Genomic DNA, 22,229 nt, shown 5'->3' with positions numbered 1-22,229 from the left:
TTGGTGCCAAAAGTTTCATCAGTGACTTGGTGCCCAAAGTTGATCTGGTCGGAGTGGTCAGCACCGTTTTTGAAGGTCTCATGTCCTGTCTATGTTGCTGACAGCTGTAGGTCTGCCTGCTTAGGGTCTTTAGATCTGTGCTTAGCTCTCGCGGTACTTGGATGGTCCCTGGAACTATGTCCCCTTTCTGAAGATGTTGAAACAACTGACCTGGCAGGGAGTGGCATTCTGGTGGCCAGAGCCTCAGACAGTGATGAGGGAACCTGTTTCGTCCCATCAGCACAGGAAGGGAAGATTTTCTTTTAGAAGGACATGGCAAATCAGGGCCAGTGAATGACCTAGCCGAACATGAGAGCTGCCCAGGGGAAGTGTCTGGGCCAGGGTCTGATGCTGGATGCAATGATCTCTCCATGAGAAGTCGTAATGAAACGTCCCGGTCTTTTTGGGACCTGGCAGTCAGGTTGTGGCAATGAGTATACTTTTGTGACATATTAGAGAGAGAGAGAGGATGAGAAAGGAAAGAACTACTAAACTACACTAAAACTAACAGGTAAGACACTACCTAACAGGTCAAAATGAAAAGCAGGCTCTGTTGCAGATTCCATAAGAACAGCCATACTGGGTCAGACCAAAGGTCCATCTAGTCCAGTATCCTGTCTTCTGACAGTGGCCAATGTCAGGTACCCCAGAGGGAATGAACAGCGCAGATAATCATCAAGTGATCCATCCCCATCCCAGACCAAAGGCGGTAGAGAAGGAACTGGGCAGTGGTCAGACTGCACAGCGCTATATCTAAAGGTAATAAAGAAATCCAGACTAATTTTTTTTTTCTGGCATACTGAAGACTTACAAAAACATAGACTATTATTTAGTCATAGGTCAGAAGGTTAGTAATAGGTGTTCCCAATCAGCTTAAACAAAGTTGGAGCTCTTCCTGTGACTTATTGTTGCTCTGGTCGAGGGCCTTTATTTTCAGATGTGTGATCTCCTCTCTCATTATGGGCCCATTTTTGAAACTGTGCTTGATGCAATCAAGGGCACAAAGCCCAGTGCATATGTTACCAAGAGTGCATCCACATTTGATATTTAAAAAAAAAAAAAATGTGCGCATCTGCATTTTATCAAGCCCTGTAGTAATTACAACAGTAATTAGAAGATAAAAGGGTAAGAAACTAAGAGCAGGAATGCAAGAGACCTACAGGCCTACATAAAATAGCTTAAGCATTTAGCATAAGCATAAGGCCTTAGGGAGCCTGAATAGGAATAGTTGCTCAATAAGTTAGCATAAGTAAGTAAACTAACAATGACTTTAAGTCAAAAGATGGCATAAGACTTTGTTTATTGTTTTGTAATAATCACAAGTGTTACAAACTGCTGGTAGGTAACTACAAGAAGGCAGTTTATACCAGTTTAAAGTATTTTTGGAGGGGAACATTAGCAGATGCTCAACCGCAGGTAACCATAGTAATCCAATTGACCTATATGTTAATCAGCTTTGCTTAATTAATATACTAACCTATAGGATAATTACATCCCAATATTATCAGGGTGAGAAAGTTAAGATATGGTAAAGGAGGGAAGAGTTATGCATAAGGACCATCAAGGCCTATAAAACATCTGATCTTAGGTACAGCCATTGGAGTGCTTCATCAGCATGCCAGAGTTGGACTGGGATCTGTCTCAACTTTTAGAGCTCTCCTCAAAGATAGAGTGAGTATATACCTGTAATGGTGCCAGTTGCACTGACAGTGTTATATTATATAACTTTACTTCTTTGGATGGTTTTTATCAGACTAATTATAATAATAAAAAAAAAACTTTCACAGTTACAGAACGTCTTCTCTGAGTACTGTTGTCACTGCCATGCTCTACAGGCAATAATTCTGACAAGAACCTAACATATTAGAGTGCTAATTGTGTAAACTAAATCAATAATCTAATCAATAATTAATTAATAGATCAGGCAATGTGTGAAAGCTAATGAATAGATGGCGTGCCCATACTTTGCGCCCCCATTTAGATTGACATTGGTCTATTTTTAGCTCTGTTTCATTTTTACACCTACATTTTGACAATTCATATATTTAGTATATATTCAGTCAGAATGTAAGATGGAAACAATTTTTATTAATTTCTGCATTAGCATTTAATTTTTTTTAAATGTTTTGTTGTCTCCAGCTAATGTCTTATTAGTCTTTGGAACAGTTTCCAGATAATACAACTCGATCAAAGGCATTACAATGTAATACCAGCACAATTTTTCAGAAAGCCAATGCCTGGAATTATTAACAGAAAAACTCAGAATTTTACTTTGAAAAAGCTATTATTAAATGAAGGGAAGAAACTGAAAATCTTAATCAGTTTATCATCTTTGACTAATTCATGACATCTCAGCACACCTCCTTTTTATTACTTACCAGATATACATCAAGATGATAGTTCGCCACCGAAGGACTGGGTGTTTTAATAGGTTTAGGACACCAGATGCTGAGTCATTCTTTTTCATTGTTCCTGCACATGGTTTCAATTTTATAGTCAACCTTTCTTTTCCATTACCACAGGCCAGGTATTGAAGCACATCCTCTGCTTCTGCAGTATTCCCCTGGGAATACAGCCATCTTGGTGATTCTGGAAGCATACTACCAAAGAAAGATACAATAGTGAAAGTTCAGTCCTATCAACAAGTACTGTATCAATTTTCTTTCTATGCAAAACACCTCAAGTGTCATCTTGTAAAGCAACTGTATATTAAATCCACACATTTGAGATCATCTAATTTATAGTACAAGAAAGTTAAAACCCAGATATTTTCTCAGCCAGTTTGTATCAGGTACCCAAATTCTTTTTTTAAAACCATGTAAAATATTGTGGACAAAATGCTATGATGTCCAAGTATTTTTAAAATGTAATTTAAAGACAAATCTTGACCTCTGCTGAAATGACACACAAGGGAACAAAATAAGAGAGTACATCAGAAACCTTTTCAATTCCCATTCGCTGTGCTACCCAAGGCAAAATTTTGTCCTTTTATGTTAAAGACTGTCTTAACTCTTCACCCCCTAACAAAATACCCACATCCTCATACCCAAGGAAAATACCCTCACTTGGTAATTACCTTGATGCTATACCTCAGTACCAATTAATCTCCAGTCACAAAAAAATTTGGAACTTTAGTTCCACAGTAACATCAAATTGTTTAAAGCCAACTCCAAAACAGTAAAAATCATAATGAAAAATAGTAATATTGAATTGTTAAAACATTTCACTAATCCAAACCAAAAAAAAAAAAAAGCTAGAGCAGAAAATTAGGCCTTGCTGTATTTGATTATAATCAACATAATCTATTTCACATTTGCTAGTCTAGCAAATAAAATAATGTTTCAAGAATTCTCTGCTCTTCAAAGTCAATATATCTAAAGGTAATAAAGAAATCCAGACTAATATTTTTTCCTGGCATACTGAAGACTTACAAAACAAATACGTTTGCCACAAGACAAAAGCATACAAGATATATGTATAAACAGTATAACTTAATATTTACTTATTTTGTATTTTAATATTTATTTAATTGCTGATTTAAATGATAACAAGCCTCCTAAATAATGTTTGGCAAGTGAGGAATCAACTTCTACAACAGAAAATTCACTTAAAGACACCATAAGCTAGTATTTCTAGAAGAGACAGACCAAAGCTGAACTGATTTAGTCAATATGACAAAAGCAACATTAATAAACTAGGCTTTAATATTATACTGGCACTAAAATAATACTGAATTGCTACTTGTCTTAACAGTATCTACCCAATTTAAATATGTGGAGTATTATTTATTATTACAGCCTAGCTCATGTTGTAGATGGGGACCTGAAATGTGCAAATGGACCAGAAGTCAATTCCACCCACCCCCTATTTTTTTTTTTAAATAAAAAGAACAAAGGTTTTCCTATTGTACCTCTGACTGACAAAAGTTTTACCAACTAAAGTGCAGTGTAGACATAGCCTAAGTAATTTATCTTTCACTTTTGCTTTATATGCTACACTCTTTGTCTCAGAACATGAGTTTTACAGACTAGGTAGCATTGCTTGCAGATTTAAGGATCTTATTTTCTTCACTGGGAGAACAGTTCTAACAAATAGTTTTAAAATAGCAAATCAATTAAATCTGATACTCAATAAGTCTAATTTTTTTGCAATAGTACAATAGTCTATAGTTTACAGACTATAGACTATTGTACTATTGCAAAAAAGACACTAACCCAGGAACCTATCCTTGCAACAAAGCCCAATGCCAACTCTGTCCACATATCTATTCAAGTGACATCATCATAGGACCTAATCACATCAGCCACGCCATCAGGGGCTTGTTCACCTGCACATCTACCAATGTGATATATGCCATCACGTGTCAGCAATTCCCCTCTGCCATGTACACTGGCCAAACCGGACAGTCTCTATGCAAAAGAATAAATGGACACAAATCTGAAATCAGGAATCATAACCTTCAAAAACCAGTAGGAGAACACTTCAACCTCTCTGGTCACTCAGTAACAGACTTACAGGTGGCAATCTTGCAACAGAAAAGCTTCAAAAACAGACTCCAATGAGAAACTGCTGAACTTTAATTAATATGCAAACTAGATACCATCAATTTAGGCTTGAGTAGAGAGTGGGAATGGCTGAGCCATTACACACATTGAATCTATTTCCCTATGTTAAGTATCCTCACACCTTCTTGTCATTATCACTACAAATGTTTTTTTTCTCCTGCTGATAATTGCTCATCTTAATTAGTCTCTTACAGTTGGTAGGGCAACTCCCACCTTTTCATGTTCTCTGTATGTGTATATATATCTCCTTACTATATGTTCCATTCTATGCATCCGATGAAGTGGGCTGTAGCCCACGAAAGCTTATGCTCAAATAAATTTGTTAGTCTCTAAGGTGCTACAAGTACTCCTGTTCTTTTTGCAGATACAGACTAAAACGGCTACGACTCTGAATCCTACTTCACTTAATACACAAATCAGAAGGAAGAGGTTAAAATATTTCCTTGCACCAACACTAATCAAATGGGGACATATTTAATGACATTAAGGCAAACCTTCTGGCTTCTAATACTTCTGTTCTAAGGAGGTTAACATCTCTACCTACATGATAAGGACAGGAAGGGTAGACTTCTTTTGGCATCTCTTCTTCGAAGTCAAGTAAAATCTCAAAGCCTTTGTTTTATTAGTGAAAATATCTGCCAAAAAAAACTCTTCTACCTTTGACCTCATATATGCACTAATCTTGTCCTGCTTGGAGTATAAAACATTTGAAAAAATCAACTGTACTTCCATTGATCTATCTTTCAATGACAAAATAAGGTATTTTTGTTAAATTGCTACACATTATATTTTTACACACATAACAAATTTGAACTACTTACAAAGAAAGAAGAAAGAAGAAAACCCCTGGAGAATTTGATACAAATGCAAGGAAGCGCCATTCTCGTATGTAGTAACCCAGGAAGGCATAAACTGCTATGCCAACTGCAAATGTTAAATTTGTTAACGAGCCTGAAAATAAAAACAAAAAAAAGCTACTACATCAAACGATGACAAAAGGTCACACTCAGATGCCTTAAATTTCTAAGCAGTGAAATACACTAAGTATATATTCTTCCTACAGTACATAAAGATTTTGCAACATTCTTATGCAGTTGTCATACTGCTTTGAGTTCATTTGAATAAGTTAACTGATTCTGACAGTATATGGATTATGTACATGTATTTACAGAATTTTAATACTTAATTGTTTTGTGGGAGGCAATCAAAGCAAAGCTCAACGTAAAAATAGTATGGAGAAGCTGAGGTGGGAGAGGAAGTGAAAAGAAATACTCTAACTGATTTAATTGGATGCATGACGACAATCTGGAGTGGTCGTGAGTCAGACAAAATTGGAAGAGACCTCTAAAACTGGAAGGGTAGTTAGTATTGTATAGAAAAGCAATGAACTTGAGTGATACTAGGGTAAAACTTACCAAACCTTTCTGAAGAACATATATTTATAAAAGGTGCTATGGAAAATATGTAGTCAATGTCAATCACAAAAGCCTAAGAGGAAACTTTTTCAGTCAAGTATGTGAGATATAGTACTAAACTGGACATTCTCAAACAGTGGTCAATGGAGCCTTGGCCATTGCTGGCAGCTAGAAGCTCTTCTTTAGCACCGCTATCAGGAGCATTATTCATTAGCTCCCCCTCCCTACCAGCCATTGATCTGTTCTTCATCACCCCCTACTCAACAGCTGAGAGGTACTAAAACAACAAAGCACCTGAAATGGCAAGCAGCAGGGCGCGGAGTGTCTCTTCAGCCCATAGGGGCCAGCCCTGTAGGGGAAAAGACTAGGAAGAGCTGAGATAGACACACAGGAGGCAGACAGAGACAACATGAGTGGAAATGTAGAAACAAACAAATGGGAAGGACCATTAAGGGAGGGGGAGAGAAATATCAGTAATTGAAAAAACAGAAAGATAGAACAAAAGAAAAACCTACTCCCTCATTCCCAGAAGGCAAGAAAATATAAAGAGACAAGAAAAAAAGAGTGTGTAAAGACTGAAGAAATAAAAGGGGGAAATAGGCTCACAGCCATCACAGTTATACATTTAGGGCCAAATTCTACCCTCAGTTACTCCAATGCAAATCCACTAAAATTAGAGTTTATCTACATTTACAACAGTGTGATGGAGAGCTGAATCTCAACTTTTATTATTAAATCTATGTTAAATACTAGCGCTGTCAGAGCAGAGAGACATTTTTAAAATATTGGATTCAGTACAGAATATGAAAAAAGCACCAGGTATGTGCTAGCTTATTTTTGTGGGACAAGAGAAATGAACTACTTTAAAAAATGGTGATGGGGTAAGAGGGAAGTGTTCTTGCCATCATAAATATTTTCTCAAAACACTGATGGTGAAATTGGGGGAAAAGGGAGTTTCTGGAAAAAAAATTTTAATGCAAAATAGTCCACAGATTATTTTGGGAATCATTATGCTAATCTTGAAATATCACCACTGCCCTGTTGTTAATCACGCTGGCCCCAATCCTGCAGTCCTTATTCAAGCAAAATTTTGCATGAAATTATTGGCATTTTGGGTGGAATATTGTATTTATTTGACTCATTATAGTCTTTAATATGTACTAAAATAACTTCATACATTTAAAATTATTTCTAAAATTGCAAGAATTTACAAAAAAGAAAGTTTTGTGTAAGATATTAGCATCATTCTTAAATCTTACCTGTTAATGCCCAGTAAGACTTTCCTACATATTCTTGTGTCAAGACAAAAGACACTAGAGACATTCCACCATTCATAATCCCAACAATGAAGCGTGACATTGCAAAAATTTTATAACTTGGAGCGAATGCTGTGACATATCCAAAAATGACATCAAAGAACAGACCTGAACAAAACAAAGTATTAAAAATCTGGTCTATCAGTCTTCTCAAATAGTGTAAATTCAGAAAAGAGAGAAGGAAGGAAAGAAGAGGACTGAATTACTTACCATAACTAGTGTTCTAAAGGTAGTACACCGCTACCCCGCTATAACGCAACCTGATATAACACGGGTTCACATATAGCGCGGTAGTAGAGGGGCTCCATCGGCACTTTAAAGGGTCCGGGGCTCCAGCTGCTACGGGGAGCCCAGGGCCCTTTAAATTAGTGCTGGAGTCCTGCCGCCGCTACCCCAGGGCTGCAGCAGCGGGGTTAGGCCAACGATTTAAAGGGACCAGGCTCCCCGCAGTGACCGGAGCCCGGAGCTCTTTAAATCACCACCAGAGCCCTGCCACCGCTACCCCGATATAATGGTGTTTCACCTATAACGCAGTAGGGATTTTTGGCTCCCCACGACCGCATTATATTGGGGTAGAGGTGTATCTCTATGGATTCACACACTTGGGGTTACAAACATCTTGAGTAACATGAGGATTCCAAGGGGCTCCAAACTGTTAGTATCTATTACCTCATCTCCAAGTCACACACCTGAGGTTTGTAATACCAAGAATGGAGATCTAAAAGAGGAAACTTACCTTTAGACCAGTGTTTCCCAAACTTGGGACACCACTTGTTTAGGGAAAGCCCCTGTTGGGCCAGGCCTGTTTGTTTACCTGCTGCGTCCGCAGGTCCGGATGATCACGGCTCCCACTGGCCGTGGTTCGCTGCTCCAGGTGAATGGGAGCTGCTGGAAGCGGCGTAGGCTGAGGGACGTACTGGACCTGCGGACACAGCAGGTAAACGAACCGGCCTGGCCTGCCAGGGGCTTTCCCTAAACAAGCAGCGTCCCAAGTTTGGGAAACACTGCTTTAGACAATACTATCATTCAACACTAGACCCTTCAACTGGAAGTACAACTGCAAAATAAATGACCATGACATGAGTTATTAATTGTAATCCGAAGATTAAGTCCCGATCAATTAACTCACAACAACACTCCTACCAGTCGGAGCTACTGGTAACTAGATAATCTGACTGGTTGATAGCAATTCAGCGATAGCATAATAATAATGTAACTTCGTAGTGTTCTAAAATATACTTTAAATTAATTAACAAAATAGTTTAAGAAAATTACCATCTGCAGAAAATGACTATTACACAACTAAATTTCTTCCTTCAAAATTAAGTACAACCATTGACCTACAATCTTCAGTTCTAAACTTTAGAGCTAGAGGGATGCTCGTAAAACAATTTAGAAATCAGGAAATTGAGTTCATAGGGAACAATGGGCACAACTGTTTTATTTCATACAAAGGTTAAAAATGCAAAGAGCAACTGTAATTTAAGAAAATAAAACTGTGCCTCAAGAACCTTTTAATGCCAGCTGGAAAGGGGCACAGAGGTTACAGGTAGCTCCTGAGTCTGGCATGTATATTCTAGTTCTCCAAAGAGAGCCACGTGAGGTCTCTACTAAAAGCTTATGTCAATCCTGAGCCTCATAATCACGGAGAGATGTACATGTGGATGACATCAAAGGAGCTGTGTATATGTACTGAAAATATGTTTTAAAGTCTATCACCAACCAGAGTGGAAAACAGGTTTTCTTCCAGACAGCAGGTAAGATGTGTGTATCTCTGTCAAAATGTAAGTTAAGCATTGTAAGCCAACATAGTGAAATCCCAGTTTACAGAGTCAAGAGGAAAGGCAGCACACCAGAGAATAAACTACAGGGGGTCATCCTGACTCTGGGGTACAAACAATGAACTTGGGGAAATACAAGAAAGCAAGGAAGACCCCACCTGCACCTATGAAGTAATCGAGTAGTATGATTACATTCATGAAAACGGGTTCTCAAGTAGGCTTGGTTGAAAACACTGCGAAGGACATGTTGGGTGAGATAAACTTATTTAGATTGGAAGTTAGCCTGTTAAGTTAAATTTAGTCTCTAGGAATCATGTTATGATTTTGTTTTATATGTAACCCTTCTATTTCCATTATCCTTACTCACTTGCTCTTAAATCTTGATCTTTGATAATAAACTTATCATTGTTTTCACTATAAATATATCTCAGTGCTATGGTATTATACAAGGAGCTGATCCTAAGTTGAATCAAACAAGTTAGTGTGTACATTGTCCTCTTGGGGACAGCAAGCCTGGTATTTCTGTGAGTGTTCAGAGGATAAGAGGCTAGACAATTCTGGGGAATGCTTTGAAGGGGCTCAGGGACTGAGTTACACCTATTGTTAACTGGCTAGGCAAAGTAAGGGCTGGCCTAACAGACTGGAAGTGTCAGGGAGCTGACACCCATTTAAAGCACAAGCAAGTCTCCGTCTCGCTGGAGGCAGGAAAATGATAAGATGACTCATAGCTCTGGTACTCCAAGAACTATCACAACAAGGTTTTACGGTAATAATACATGAGTTAAGGAGATATAATTAAGATTCTGGAGAAGGAGGAACTGTGAAAAAGCAAGATGGAATTAAAAAACTCATGATAAAAGAACTATGATAAAGAAACTATTGATAAGGTTTCTTTAAAACATACGGAAGTACTGTAGTATGTGTCTGATCAATCTTGAAAATATCAGGCCAGGACATAGACTTTCCTTATTACTCAAAATGGCTTGCATACTATTCTTTATCCAAATAGAGTCCCTGATGCCATGTGGTCTTGTGCTACACAAAGTGGTCCTAGAAATGAAAGTAATCTTTTCTGAGAAAAGCAGAAGCAGCCCAGGATTTCAATGGGACTGATTGAGAAATATTATAGGGACGGTAAAATGCTACCTCCGTTGTGAGGTTGCAAGGGAGTGTGGCTGAAATTGACTTTCAAAAAACCTGAGAAGTGAATTCCAGTGGGTTGAAACTGTGCTGTTTAGACTACACATTAATATATTTTGACGTCTTGCCCTGAGAAGTTAAAAGCTTCTACAGAGATTTAATCCCAGTACTACTAACTGTATCTATACGATCTCCTTTAGTTTAAGTAGTAGCATTAGTGATTTGGGATCCAAATGTTCAAATCACAGCAGGGCTGAATTTCTCACACACTGGCAACAGTGTCTCTTGAGGCGCTTAAATCACTTTAAAAGCACTAGAGGGACAAGGTGGATGAGGTAATATCTGTCATTGGATCAACTTCTGTTGGTGAGAGAGAAAAACTTTCAAGCTTACAGAGAGCTCTTCTTCAGGTTTAAAATAAGAACACTCATGACAACAGGAAGAAAATATATTGTATTATGTGCTGGAGAAAGACTTCTTAGTTTTACATATCTGAAATTGATGGGTCTACGTGTTGCAAATTCTACAAGAAATTGCAACATATGTTCTCATCTTTTTATGAATGGGTGATGATTTGTGAAAACCTATAGCACCACCTCCCATTATAATAGACAATAATTACTGGAAGGCTGGAGAATGTAAGTTAAGTTGCATTATAGCTGGCTAAGAAGTAGTAAATTCAAAATATTATGCTGAGGTCTCAAACATGAAGAAAACTCTGGAAGTTTAATATATTGTGCTATACAATATAGCCAATTTCAGAAAACCTTTGAACCAGAAAATAGATTGCCAAATAGTACAGAAAAACAAAACAGACAGACCACAAGTTCAAATGGGTTTTTTTAAACCACAGCTGGTGGAACACCACAATCAACACAGAACAATACAAGCTTTCTTCACAAATATTTGCCTCAGAAATATTTCTTGTCTCCATCAAGGAAATAAACTTTTAACTGAAAAGTATGATGAAATACATATGCTGTGTACTCCCAATGGAAAAATATTAAATGTTCTTATTCTGGCCCTCATTTCCTTCAGATCCAGATATTATGTCCAAATTGAAAATGTGTAAGAAACAATTATTTTACTTTTATCTTACCTGACATGTACACTGGTTTCCTGCCCAATTTGTCAGACAATGGTCCAAAAACTATATTTCCAATAAGCAATCCAGCAAAATACAAGGATGATGCCAGGTTTACTTTATAAGCCTCATGTTTGATTAAGAACCACTGTTGAAAATAAAGGAATCTGTAGTTTAAAAACAGTAATATAGATTCATTGGCTTCTTGAAAATATTGAAGAAAACTTAATACTTTTACAACTACGGAATATCTCATACCATTATTCTGTATTCTGGCCTTGAGTTATGTTCACTTGAGCTTTGTTTAAAGCTCCATGGCAGATTATGGCCCAACAACTTTTTAAATGTATATACTTCTGTCAAGACGTTTCATTAGAATATATTTCTCATGCTACGTTTCAACGTTATATGTTCAAGCAAATTAGAAATGCATCACAATAAACTTTGGCCCATCAACAGCAACACAGTCAAAGTTATTAGAAATAGGAGATACTTAATTTTTAAATAACATGAACTGGAAACCTTCAGACTTGTTTCTGAAGCAGAGGCTTACAATAGTAATATGCAACTCTACAAAATATCAGCCACTTTTGAGATTTCCTGTTAGCACACCAGGTACACACAACAGATTGTGTTAAAGAAGGAGCTTGACTTCCTAACTTACATTTTTTGTGTTAATTTACTTCAATTGTCAATTTTAAAGATACATTTGAAAACAAAAATACAAAGCAAAAACCAACATCTAAATACTTGATAGGTCATGATTACGCCTATTAAGTCGGACAGACAATAGAGTAAATTCGCATTCGGACATTTAATATACACAATCTGATTATTTGTTCAAAAATCATTTTGTATCAAAGAAGTCCTAACTACTGACAGCTTTTAGATGGCCTACATCAAGAGTTCTCAACCTATAGCTGGTGACACCCTGGAAGATCACCAAAAGATTTTTAGGGGGCATGTAAACTACCCTCTTTCTCCCTGTTTTTCCCTTGTATTTTTATATATATATATGTCTCTAGCCCTTGAAGTTGCAGAGATAACCTTGAAAATGTTCACCAAGCATAAACTGAAGCAGTGATACTAGCCTGAATGTACAAACAGCCTGCAAGAGCAACTCTGAAAGGTACGAGCTGCCCCTTTCATCAATTCTGTAGCCACAGAATTTGACTTCCCCCCCCCCCCCCCCAATATGCCCTGGCATTCAGCATTTCATTGTTTTGTTTTAGTCAGAGCTCAATATTTTGGTTTGGGCCCCCTACCCTGCTGGGACCTGCTGGCTGTTGCCTCTGCATTCTCAGCTTTCCTACTCTGGGGAAGATATTTGGATTATAGTGCACGCCTCCTGCACTGTTCCATAGAGCCAAACAGCAAGGCAGACATGGCTACCCTCCATTTCTTCCCTCTTCTATGGAACTGGCTCTTTCAGCCAGACTTTCCTCTCTGCTAGCCTCTGACCAAAATGCACATCAGAATACTTCAAAAGGGTGGCTGCAGTATCTGACAGAGGACTCAGGGGCATATACATAGCCACTAGAAGGAGAGGACACCGCCATTTGAAGGCTAAACATACATCTTTCTAAAATAATCTCCTGAATTCTTCAATCAAAAGTTTACAAAATGAGGTGACCTTCATTAAATAGCAACGCTGTAAACATGAAAGCCCTTGGAGAATCATACTTGGTGTCATCACAAATAACAAATGCCTCAAAGTCTCATAACTAGGGAACCACTGATTGTTCCCTTAGTCTCAGATATTAGAATCAGTTGCTGCCAGGCCAATCAAAGCACTCGGCCCTCTTCGATATCAGTCAGCAAGATGACAAATTAATGACATGCTGCAGATGTTTGGAAACAGATGTTAGAAGCCAGCAGTTCTCAACACAGCTGAATGAAACTTTCAATATTTGTCCAGTATGAGCAGCATGGACTTCCTGTTTTGCTGTCCACTGAGAGGATGCACCAAAAAGGAAAAATATCTTTGAAGCTTTCCTGCAGTACTTGCAGTTGGGACTGATTGGTATTGCTGTACTTGATATTCAACACTGATGATGCCAGAGATATGACAGGAAAACACACTGGCTTTATATCTAGGATAGCATACCAAGCCATTGGAACACGTTGATCAATTCAAGGGGAAGCTTTTGGCAGCAAAGAGAATGGCAACAGAACTGAAAACAGGTACTTGGAAGAGGCTGTTAAAGTTATGAACTTCACAACCTCTTATCTATATTATGTGAAGAAATGGGCACTCAACATGCACAACTCCTCTTCCACAAAGAAGTTGGTTGGTTTTTACTCTGAAGTTTTGAATTTCTAGTCTGAGCTCAGAGAAGACCTTTTTTCCCTTGTTTAATTTGGCTCTGCCCTTGCTGAATAATTCACAGATCAGCATTCAATTATTCTGAATACTTGTTTCCAAGAATGGACCATGACATGGGTTCTCAAACTGGGAATTCCAAAATCCTGAAGTTGGGTTGGCGGGCTGGGGATTCATAATTCCTGGGAGGTTGTAACCACCTTGTACTTCTCTTATTGCTAAATGGGAATAGAGGACCTGGGTTAAATGTTGCCATACCAGGTCAAGTTTGAGAACCACAGGCCTCCATGAAGCGTGCTGGCATATTCAGCCACATACCTAAAACCACTACCACAATTAGCACAAACTGACATTGTGGTTGTCAGTCTCTCTAGAGAGGTCAAACTAAACAGGTATGGAAGTGAACTATCCTCTCCATCCCTAGATGTGGCCTCTTCAGGTCACAGTTAGAGCAAATTGAAGGGGAGTATGGGGAAGCATGAGCATCATATGAGATGCATGACATCTGGCAGTCTGAGAAAATAACTATGTAACCCCAGGATGACATTTTCACACATACATATTTCATATCTGAACTTTACGACGATTGAGCAACTACTGCAAATTCACAATAAAATATTCCATAGCCATCTTCAAAGGATCCACACAACCAAGTCCTAGCATCTTTTGCAAAACAAATTACACACACACAGTTACTGTTGCTCATGTATATAATATGGAAAATAAAATAAATAAAATGAGAAGATCTCTAAAAAAAATATAGATAACGATCATTAATTTCAAGAAAATTAGAGATTTTTTAAATATTACCATTAAACAATGTATAATATAAATTGATAAGAGTTCAGCACTATTTTTTCCAAGTGAGTTTGCAAAACTCATCAAATGATCTGATCATGACAAAATGTAGAAAAAAAGAGAAATAATTAAAAGTCAAAAGCTGAAAAACAGAAGTATATGATAACTAATGGCAAAGATCAAGTCTTATTTTATATTGTAAAAACATACTATCAAAACATTAAGAAATGCATTTGAAATCCAAAAATCTGTAATCAAACGAGTAATTATAAATGATATATGTTTAACTGACTTCTAGATGACAATTATTGTAATTAAGAACAAAGCCTGAGAAAAACTAAAAATACTGCCAAATCTTATTTACCGGGTAAATAACAAATTATTGGGCCAACCATGCAAAAAGTCCTTCAAGTCCCATTGACAGTAGGCTCTTTATGTTTACACTGAGAACAGATTATGTAGTCCTTACTACAGGAGGTAAAGCCCCTCTTGAATAAATCTGGAGCTCTGCTTGAGGAAAGACAACAGAATTTAACATTGGTTAAGTGACTAACAAACTGTAAAATGGAATGCATAATGACCACATTTTAACGGCTGGACCTTATATTTCAGTCTGTGGCTAGAAAGTTTTGGATTTGAAATACATGATGAAGTCCTTGACATGTAGGTGAAACATCAGTATAAAAATACATTAAGCTATATCCAGGCATGTTTATCCAAGAAGAAAGGGTCTGAGCTACAGGAGCCATTGCCTTGATAGTAAAATTTAAATGCAGAGGATCAAAACTTGCATTGTAAATGATGGGATAGCAAATCTGTAATTATGGCAGAGAAAATATCTTCACTTCCATATCCCTAATTCAGATATTTAACTTTAGGGGTGAAAACTAATTTTCTGTAGTTTCTCACCTTTACTCTCAGAACATTTTGAGACAGTTGGAGAAAGAGGAGAAAATATATTTACACCAATTAGTTTTCAGACAATTCTTGTGTGCAAAGGTATAAGTCAAAACAGCTTCTTTTTAAAACTTGAGAACTTACCAGGGACTTGGGTCCTCAGTAAGAACAAATGCTTTTAACATGTTTAAAGTAATGTAGTTTAGAAATAATGAAGTTATAAATGTCAAAGTGTCATGTGCAGTGTTGTACATGAATTTTCAGTTGTGATTTTAAACAATGCAATGAGACACAATGCTCCAAATAATCATATGCATATGTGTGTCTTAAGCATCACATATTTTATTACAATGTCATCTTCAAAATCATACTGATGCCTATTTAAATCGGGACAGAGTACAACAAGAAGGATGGGAAATCTCTTGTGTCTCTTCTCATGTTCTGCAAGTCTTGTAAATAGAGATGTCCTAATTTCTTTTTTCAAATTAATTTTCTTTCATTTAAAAAAGATAAAGCATATATAGTTATTATATACAGAAAAGTCAGGAAAATCTAAGTTGTAGATCCACAAAACAATCTTAATTCAGCGACACTATATAATATATTTAATACACAGTAAAGAGTATATCAACTCAAATAAGACGGAGGTATTGCTGAAGAAAAAGGGCTAAACTTGGAGGAATATCTAGGAAATGCAACCTCAATCTTCATTAATGGCATCTTCCAAGTGAATGTCAGGACAGTCTGAAAATGCAAGACATTTAACTTCTCATGGACACAGCAGCAGTAGCCAGAAACATCATGTTTCACCTTCTACTACCCAGGAGACTGTGCTCCTTTTTCCCAAAGGCAGACTTGTTCACAGAAATCCCTGGTTTGTCACCTCAGAGCTAGACTTCCGCAGCATGCAATAGCTTGATGTGATGCTCAAACTACAGATTGCTTGTGGCTCATAGCATACATGCTAAACAAAGCAGGGTTGGTAAAAATAGATGATTTTTTGAAAAAATACAAAAACAAACAGATTTTTTATATTTTGTTATTTAAATAAGTTTTTCTTTTTTAAAAATGAACCTGTTTATAATAAATTTAGGCCTTAACATATTTTACATTAAATTCAGATTTCATTTTAATCTCTTACAACATTTAAATAAAAATAAATATGCTGAATCCATGAGCCTCTATCAAAACCTTTGAGTTAAAGGCTGCTTTTCTATATAAAGAAAGAATCGGGGGAAAACATCCAATTTTTGAGGTCAAAGTTTATAAATATGGCACAAGAGGTTATGTACTGTATTAAGGTCTTGATCCTGTGGGGGACCCAAGGGCAAGAGACTGGCTAAGTCATCACAGGTGTTGGGATCCAGCCTCTGACTACAAGAGACACCATCATCCATCTCATCAGGATCATTCATTTAGCCCACCTGGGTGGTCTCATACTCCTATTTTATAGCTTCTCCCTACCTGAACTCTGATTGTGTTAGTTCTCCAACTATGAATATTTATGACTCCACCCACCATAGAAACTTACTCTCCAGCTCATAGAAAAACACTGAAGTTTACGTATCCAAAACACTGAAGGTTGTTTTGTTTAATAAATAAAAATTGTATATGCTGTGTTGTGTATTTAATTAAATTCCATTTACTATCCTAACGCAGCTTGGCACAAATCATGAGCAAAATGTTAATTATCTAGTATATATCATTCAACATTTTCTAGCACACTAAAAATGTACAATTAACAAAAATCTAAAAATATTCAGCTATATAATTGCTTAAATAAATGTATATAGTTATAGTGTACCCTTCTAGGTAGCAAAAAAACATGTACCAAATCTAGTATAAAGGCTCTACATAGTTGTAAATCTGCATGTTTTAATGTTATATCAACCAATGAGAGTGCACCTTTCTTTAGAAAATAACTGAAGTACAAATGGAAAAGTTGATTAAAACTGATGACATAAATTGAGGTTTTCCACTTGGTGATTTACATCTTATACTGTATGCAGTGTTGTTGAGTCATGTCAGCCCCAGGATATTAGAGAGACAAGGTGGGTGAGGTTTTTTTTAATTGGAAGAACGTCTGTTGAGAGAAAAGCTTTCAGGCTTATGCAGAGCTCTTCTTAAGGTCTGGGAAACGTAAGCTATGGGCTTGGCTACACTTACAAATTTGCAGCGCTGCAGCAGGGTGTGAAAACACACCCTCTGCAGCGCTGCAAATTGCGGCGCTACAAAGCGCCAGTGTAGTCAAAGCCCCAGCGCTGTCCGTTATTCCCCACAGTTTTCTCCCAGCGCTGGCGCTTTGACTACACTTAGCGCTTCAAAGCGCTGCCGCGGCAGCGCTTTGAAATGCAAGTGTAGCCAAAGCCTATGTCTACACTGCGCACTTTACAATGATGCGGCAGTACCACTGCAGCCACGACGTTGTAAGGTAAGCAGTGTAGCCGCTCTTTGTTGCTGGGAGAGAGCTCTCCCAGTGACAAAATAAAACCACCCCCAGTGCGGGGCGGTAGCTTTGTTACTGGGAGAACATCTCCAGCCGACGAAGCGCTGCCCACACCGATGCTTTTCGTCCACACCCCTGAGCAATGCAGTTTTACCAAACTAACACCTGTTGTAGACAATGCTATGTTAATGGGAGGGCTTCTCCCATCAATATAGCTACTGCCTCTCATGGAGGTGGATTACTACACAGAGGGGAGGTGGTCTCCCCTCAATGTAGTAGCATCTTCAATGAAGCACTGCAGCTGCGCTACTGCAGCATTTTAAGCATAGACCTGACCTCAAGTGTCACAGCTAAATACAAGATGGAACAGATTGTTTAGCACATGTAGTTAACACATATTTCAAGGGACAATTCAAGGTGAAGTGGCTCAGCAGGGCTCATCATCAGAAGCAAACTCTTCACAGATACTTTGAAGTTTCCTAAAGAAAAGCTCTGTGTAAGCTCAAAAAAAGCTTCTCTCTCTCATCAACAGAAGTTGTTCCAATACAAGATATAACTTCAGCCACCTCATCTCTCTAAGAACATATACTGTCATGCTCCAAACTGACTGTCAATATAGTTCTTAGCATAAGTCAGGTTGCTAAATCTTGTTTTCAAAGCCCTGAAAATGCCATGAGCAAGCCACCTCAAGGCACTGTCTCTCACAGGGAGAGACCTCAGCAGTGGAATCAATTACCATACGAGATGAGTCCAGCTCTTGCAGCCTTCTGATTGTGATGCAAGGCTCACCTCTTTCAGAAGAAATTCCCTTAATAGCCAAACAATAAAATAACTCCAGCAAGTGAGCATACAGAAAACAAGCTATATCCAGACACTTTTATGTGGCTCAAAATACTGAGGAGGCAAAATACCAGGCCAGAAGAACCATGTCCATAATTTTCAATGTATGTAATGATGCCAAGATGCCACCGTGATGGAAACTTTAGAAATGCATTTTCTAATAAGATATTTAAAATACCACCACATACTGGAATACAAAATACAAATGAACAAAGCTATCGTTCTTATTGCAACCATTTACAATTTTCTCATTTCTGTACTCTTAAATAACTACCCTGATGTTGTATTGACATAGATTTTGCATTTAAGGGATCTTTCAGGTGCTTTTTTAATCTAATACAATTCATTCTGTGTCATCCTACCAACCATTATCTGAAAGAATTATGCATTAGGCTGTTATGTGTATAGTAATACAATACACATGGAACCACCAAAACTATGTGGTCTGAACAATCTCAAGGATTTTCTTCAAAACTGTTGTAGAGTCATTCAGTTTTCAACATGGATTACTTGACTGTAAAGTTCAGATATGCAAGCAATCATCTTTTCCTTTTCATAAGTTATTTCTCAGTTCAAATTTGGTATGTTTTATTTATTTTATACTGTATTATTATATTGTAAAAAAGATGGGAAAGGAAAAGTTAGGGCAGATGGAACATATACTTACAGAAACATCTGTAGTCAGTTGCAGGTACATCACAAATTTCAATAAGCAATTTATTTAAAAATTACAAAAAAAAGTTAATCATAATGCTAAAAATAGATATGCTTTTAAAGTTTTCTACATTCTCCTAAAATTCCATGGTGAGAGATACAGTAGCATTCCAAAACAGTCAGGCTTATCTAATGTTTTTAAATTTTTGAGACTCTGTTTCTTAGTCCTGAAGGTCGCCCTGCATTAGTGTTGAATTAATAAAGATCTCTAAATATATTAAGAATATTTTGAGTCCTTTATTATTCCAGACTGGAGAATTGTGTTTATCTTCAAATATTTCTGCCAGAAAGATTACTACCTATTGCTCATCCACATGATGTTTTTCTTTTGCTTTACACATATATGATAACAACACATTTTAATTTGCTGGAAAAACTCTGTTAAAATACCACCTCATTACTGAATTTCTTACATGTAGGTTCATAGTCTCTGTGGTGGTTTTGCAGATCACCGATATAGAAAGATTACTTAATATATATATACATTTTTAAAAACTAGGAAAAAAAATTCTGATACCAAATCCCAGTTAAATCTGCTTATCACCTTACAGAGAACTAAGAAAAGTGTTCTGCTTGAATTAGAGGATGACTACTTGTTAAAGTTTATCAGTCATATGTTCTAAAATAGTCTTCCTTTGTTTTATTCTATTCTTCAGTGCTTTTTGTAGTCTTTAGAAGATTGAATATAAAATTGTGATGGTCTTCACTCGTGGGAGCGTTGTCTAATGGTCAGCACTTAGGCTCTTCAAAATGCGGAGGGAGCTGGGGGGAGGCAGGGGCAGGCCCTCCCACTACACCAGGCTCCAGCCCAGGACTCGGTGAGGGTTATCAAAAGTCTGACAGCCAGGAGTGCCTTAAGGCTGCCCTACCTGGGCCACTTCCTACCACCCCATGGTTGTCCAAAGTTTGCTATCTCTAGTGAGGAGCCGCTTGACACCTCCTTGTGGCCATGAGTGGCAGCTCCCTCTTTCTCAAGAAATAAACCAGAAACACAGAAAAGAATCATTAAGAAATGACACAGAACAAAGTACTTGCCTCAGTTGCTATAGATGTGAAGTTATCTGCAAATCGGACATGTCTGGCAAGCTCCTCTGTGCTAGCAGGAATTTCTCCCTGGTCAATATGATACTCTGGCACAGCCCCCACTAATACAATAAGCATAGACTGACAGGCCACATATACCTAAAAAGAAGAGACAAACAATTGTTTAGGATAAACAATTTACATGATATTTTGCCCTCTTTTATCATAAATATTTTAACCTCTTCATTGAACTAATATTTACAACTTGAGCTACAGTGGTTCTCCTAATTCAAAAGCACAACAGCTCAGTGTATTGTCTTTGAGTCCCTAGACAGGAACGCATAAGCAAGAGCATTTTGGAGGGACAGCAGTCATGTCATATTTAAGATTTTCAGTGGGTTTCTATTTTGATTTTGCAACCCTCCCCCAAATTTCAAAATTCTTCAAACTTCTTATTTGCTGCTTTGTAGCAAGAACACAGAAAGGAGATTATAAACTACTGTACTTTACTAGGGACTTCTAGCTGATCTAGCACCCAAGGCCAAAATTTAATTCAATTAAAGTTTGTTTCCAAGAGTTACTAACATTTTATATAGTAACATCACTAAGGAATATCAATTCCAGCAACAAATCAGTACAGCAAACCAATGGAGTTAGAAACCTCTAGCTTTTCTCCTTGCAGAGACTGAACCTGATCACTATGGAGGTTAGATGGGGGTGGGCAAACTGGCTGCATGCATCTCTTTTACAGTTAAAATGCGTCTCCAACCCCCTCCCCCATTCTCCACCTAACAGACTGGGGGAGGGGGACAAGCTTGGGGATTCTGCCCAGTGGCAGTGTGGTGGGGCTAAGGGCTTCTGCCAGAGACAACCGGTGCCTCCTGAGAGTCGGGGAGCACAATTTAAAGGTTTCCCCCACAGCTGGAGTCATACTCATAAGCCCCCAGGCATGCCCCTCTTACCTCAACTACCCCTCCCTGCAGCTCCCAGGTATTAGCTCCACATGGAAAATCAATGGCAAACAGCTGGAGCTGCCACTTTAGCTCCACAGGGAGAGGCAGAAGCAAAAGCAGTGGCTCTCCCTGCATCTCCCAGCTGTTTGTCACAGCCTCTCCCCACAGCTGCAGCTCCCAGCTTACTGGCTCCAGCAGCTGCCATGCAGGGAGGGGGCCCTGCAGCACAATGTGACTGAGTGGGGCCAGCAAGCCCTCACAAAAATCTGGGAGGGCACGTGCCGGGACTCAGGGCTTCAGCGGGAGTGGGGTTGAAGCCCCAAGACTCCCCGTCCCCACAGGGCTAAAGCTTGAGTCCCTGCAGGTGCCTCTCACAGTGACAGGGCTGAGGCCCCAAGACCCCCCTCCCTGCAGGGTTGAAGCCCCAAGCCCCAGCAGGGGCACCCCATGGGGCAGAAGCCCCAGCAGGTGTCCCCCGGCTCTCGAACTTCTGAAGATTGTTGTATGCAGTTCAGAGGGTCTGTAAGTTTGGCCACCCCTGGGCTACATACTAGAAAAAGTTTTCCATCAAAAGGCTCATGAAGACTCTCCCTTCCTGCAGGCTTCAGGAGGTCCACAGTAAGTTTGAATGCCTTGTACAAGAAGTGAAATCTTAGTTCTGTGTTTCTAACTTTTTTTCTTTAAACCAACTTTCTTGAAAAATAATATATACCCAAACCTTAACCACTTTTTGATGCTGTATTGTCTATGGAAGGAACTCAACTCTGGAGCTATTTTCCCCCCACAGGTCCAGCAGGGCCCAATATATCTTGTCCTGCAGCTTGATTTGGGGATTGGATCTCTTTATATTTGGATTAGCCAATATGTTTACATGCCTACTCATAACTATGATCAG

The 22,229-nt window shown here is 38.2% G+C and overlaps 1 protein-coding gene across 2 annotated transcripts in view; it reads right to left on the bottom strand.

Annotated features, from left to right (window-relative positions):
• Positions 1-22,229, bottom strand: part of LOC123373883 (solute carrier family 22 member 15-like) — a 58,492-nt gene that overhangs the window by 33,039 nt on the left and 3,224 nt on the right. For both annotated transcript variants that reach the window (XM_045023117.1, XM_045023116.1), the window contains exons 2-6: positions 20,394-20,540; positions 11,356-11,488; positions 7,279-7,443; positions 5,426-5,555; positions 2,418-2,639 (exon numbers count right to left, since the gene is read on the bottom strand). In XM_045023117.1, the coding sequence (XP_044879052.1) occupies positions 2,418-2,639; positions 5,426-5,555; positions 7,279-7,443; positions 11,356-11,488; positions 20,394-20,540 (797 nt within the window). The remainder of the gene's footprint in view (positions 1-2,417; positions 2,640-5,425; positions 5,556-7,278; positions 7,444-11,355; positions 11,489-20,393; positions 20,541-22,229) is intronic.

This window comes from Mauremys mutica, chromosome 7 (genome assembly GCF_020497125.1).
Source record: "Mauremys mutica isolate MM-2020 ecotype Southern chromosome 7, ASM2049712v1, whole genome shotgun sequence".
NCBI lineage: Eukaryota > Metazoa > Chordata > Testudines > Geoemydidae > Mauremys > Mauremys mutica.
The sequence above is the reverse complement of the archived record's forward strand: the minus strand, read 5'-3'. Positions and strand labels throughout refer to the sequence as shown.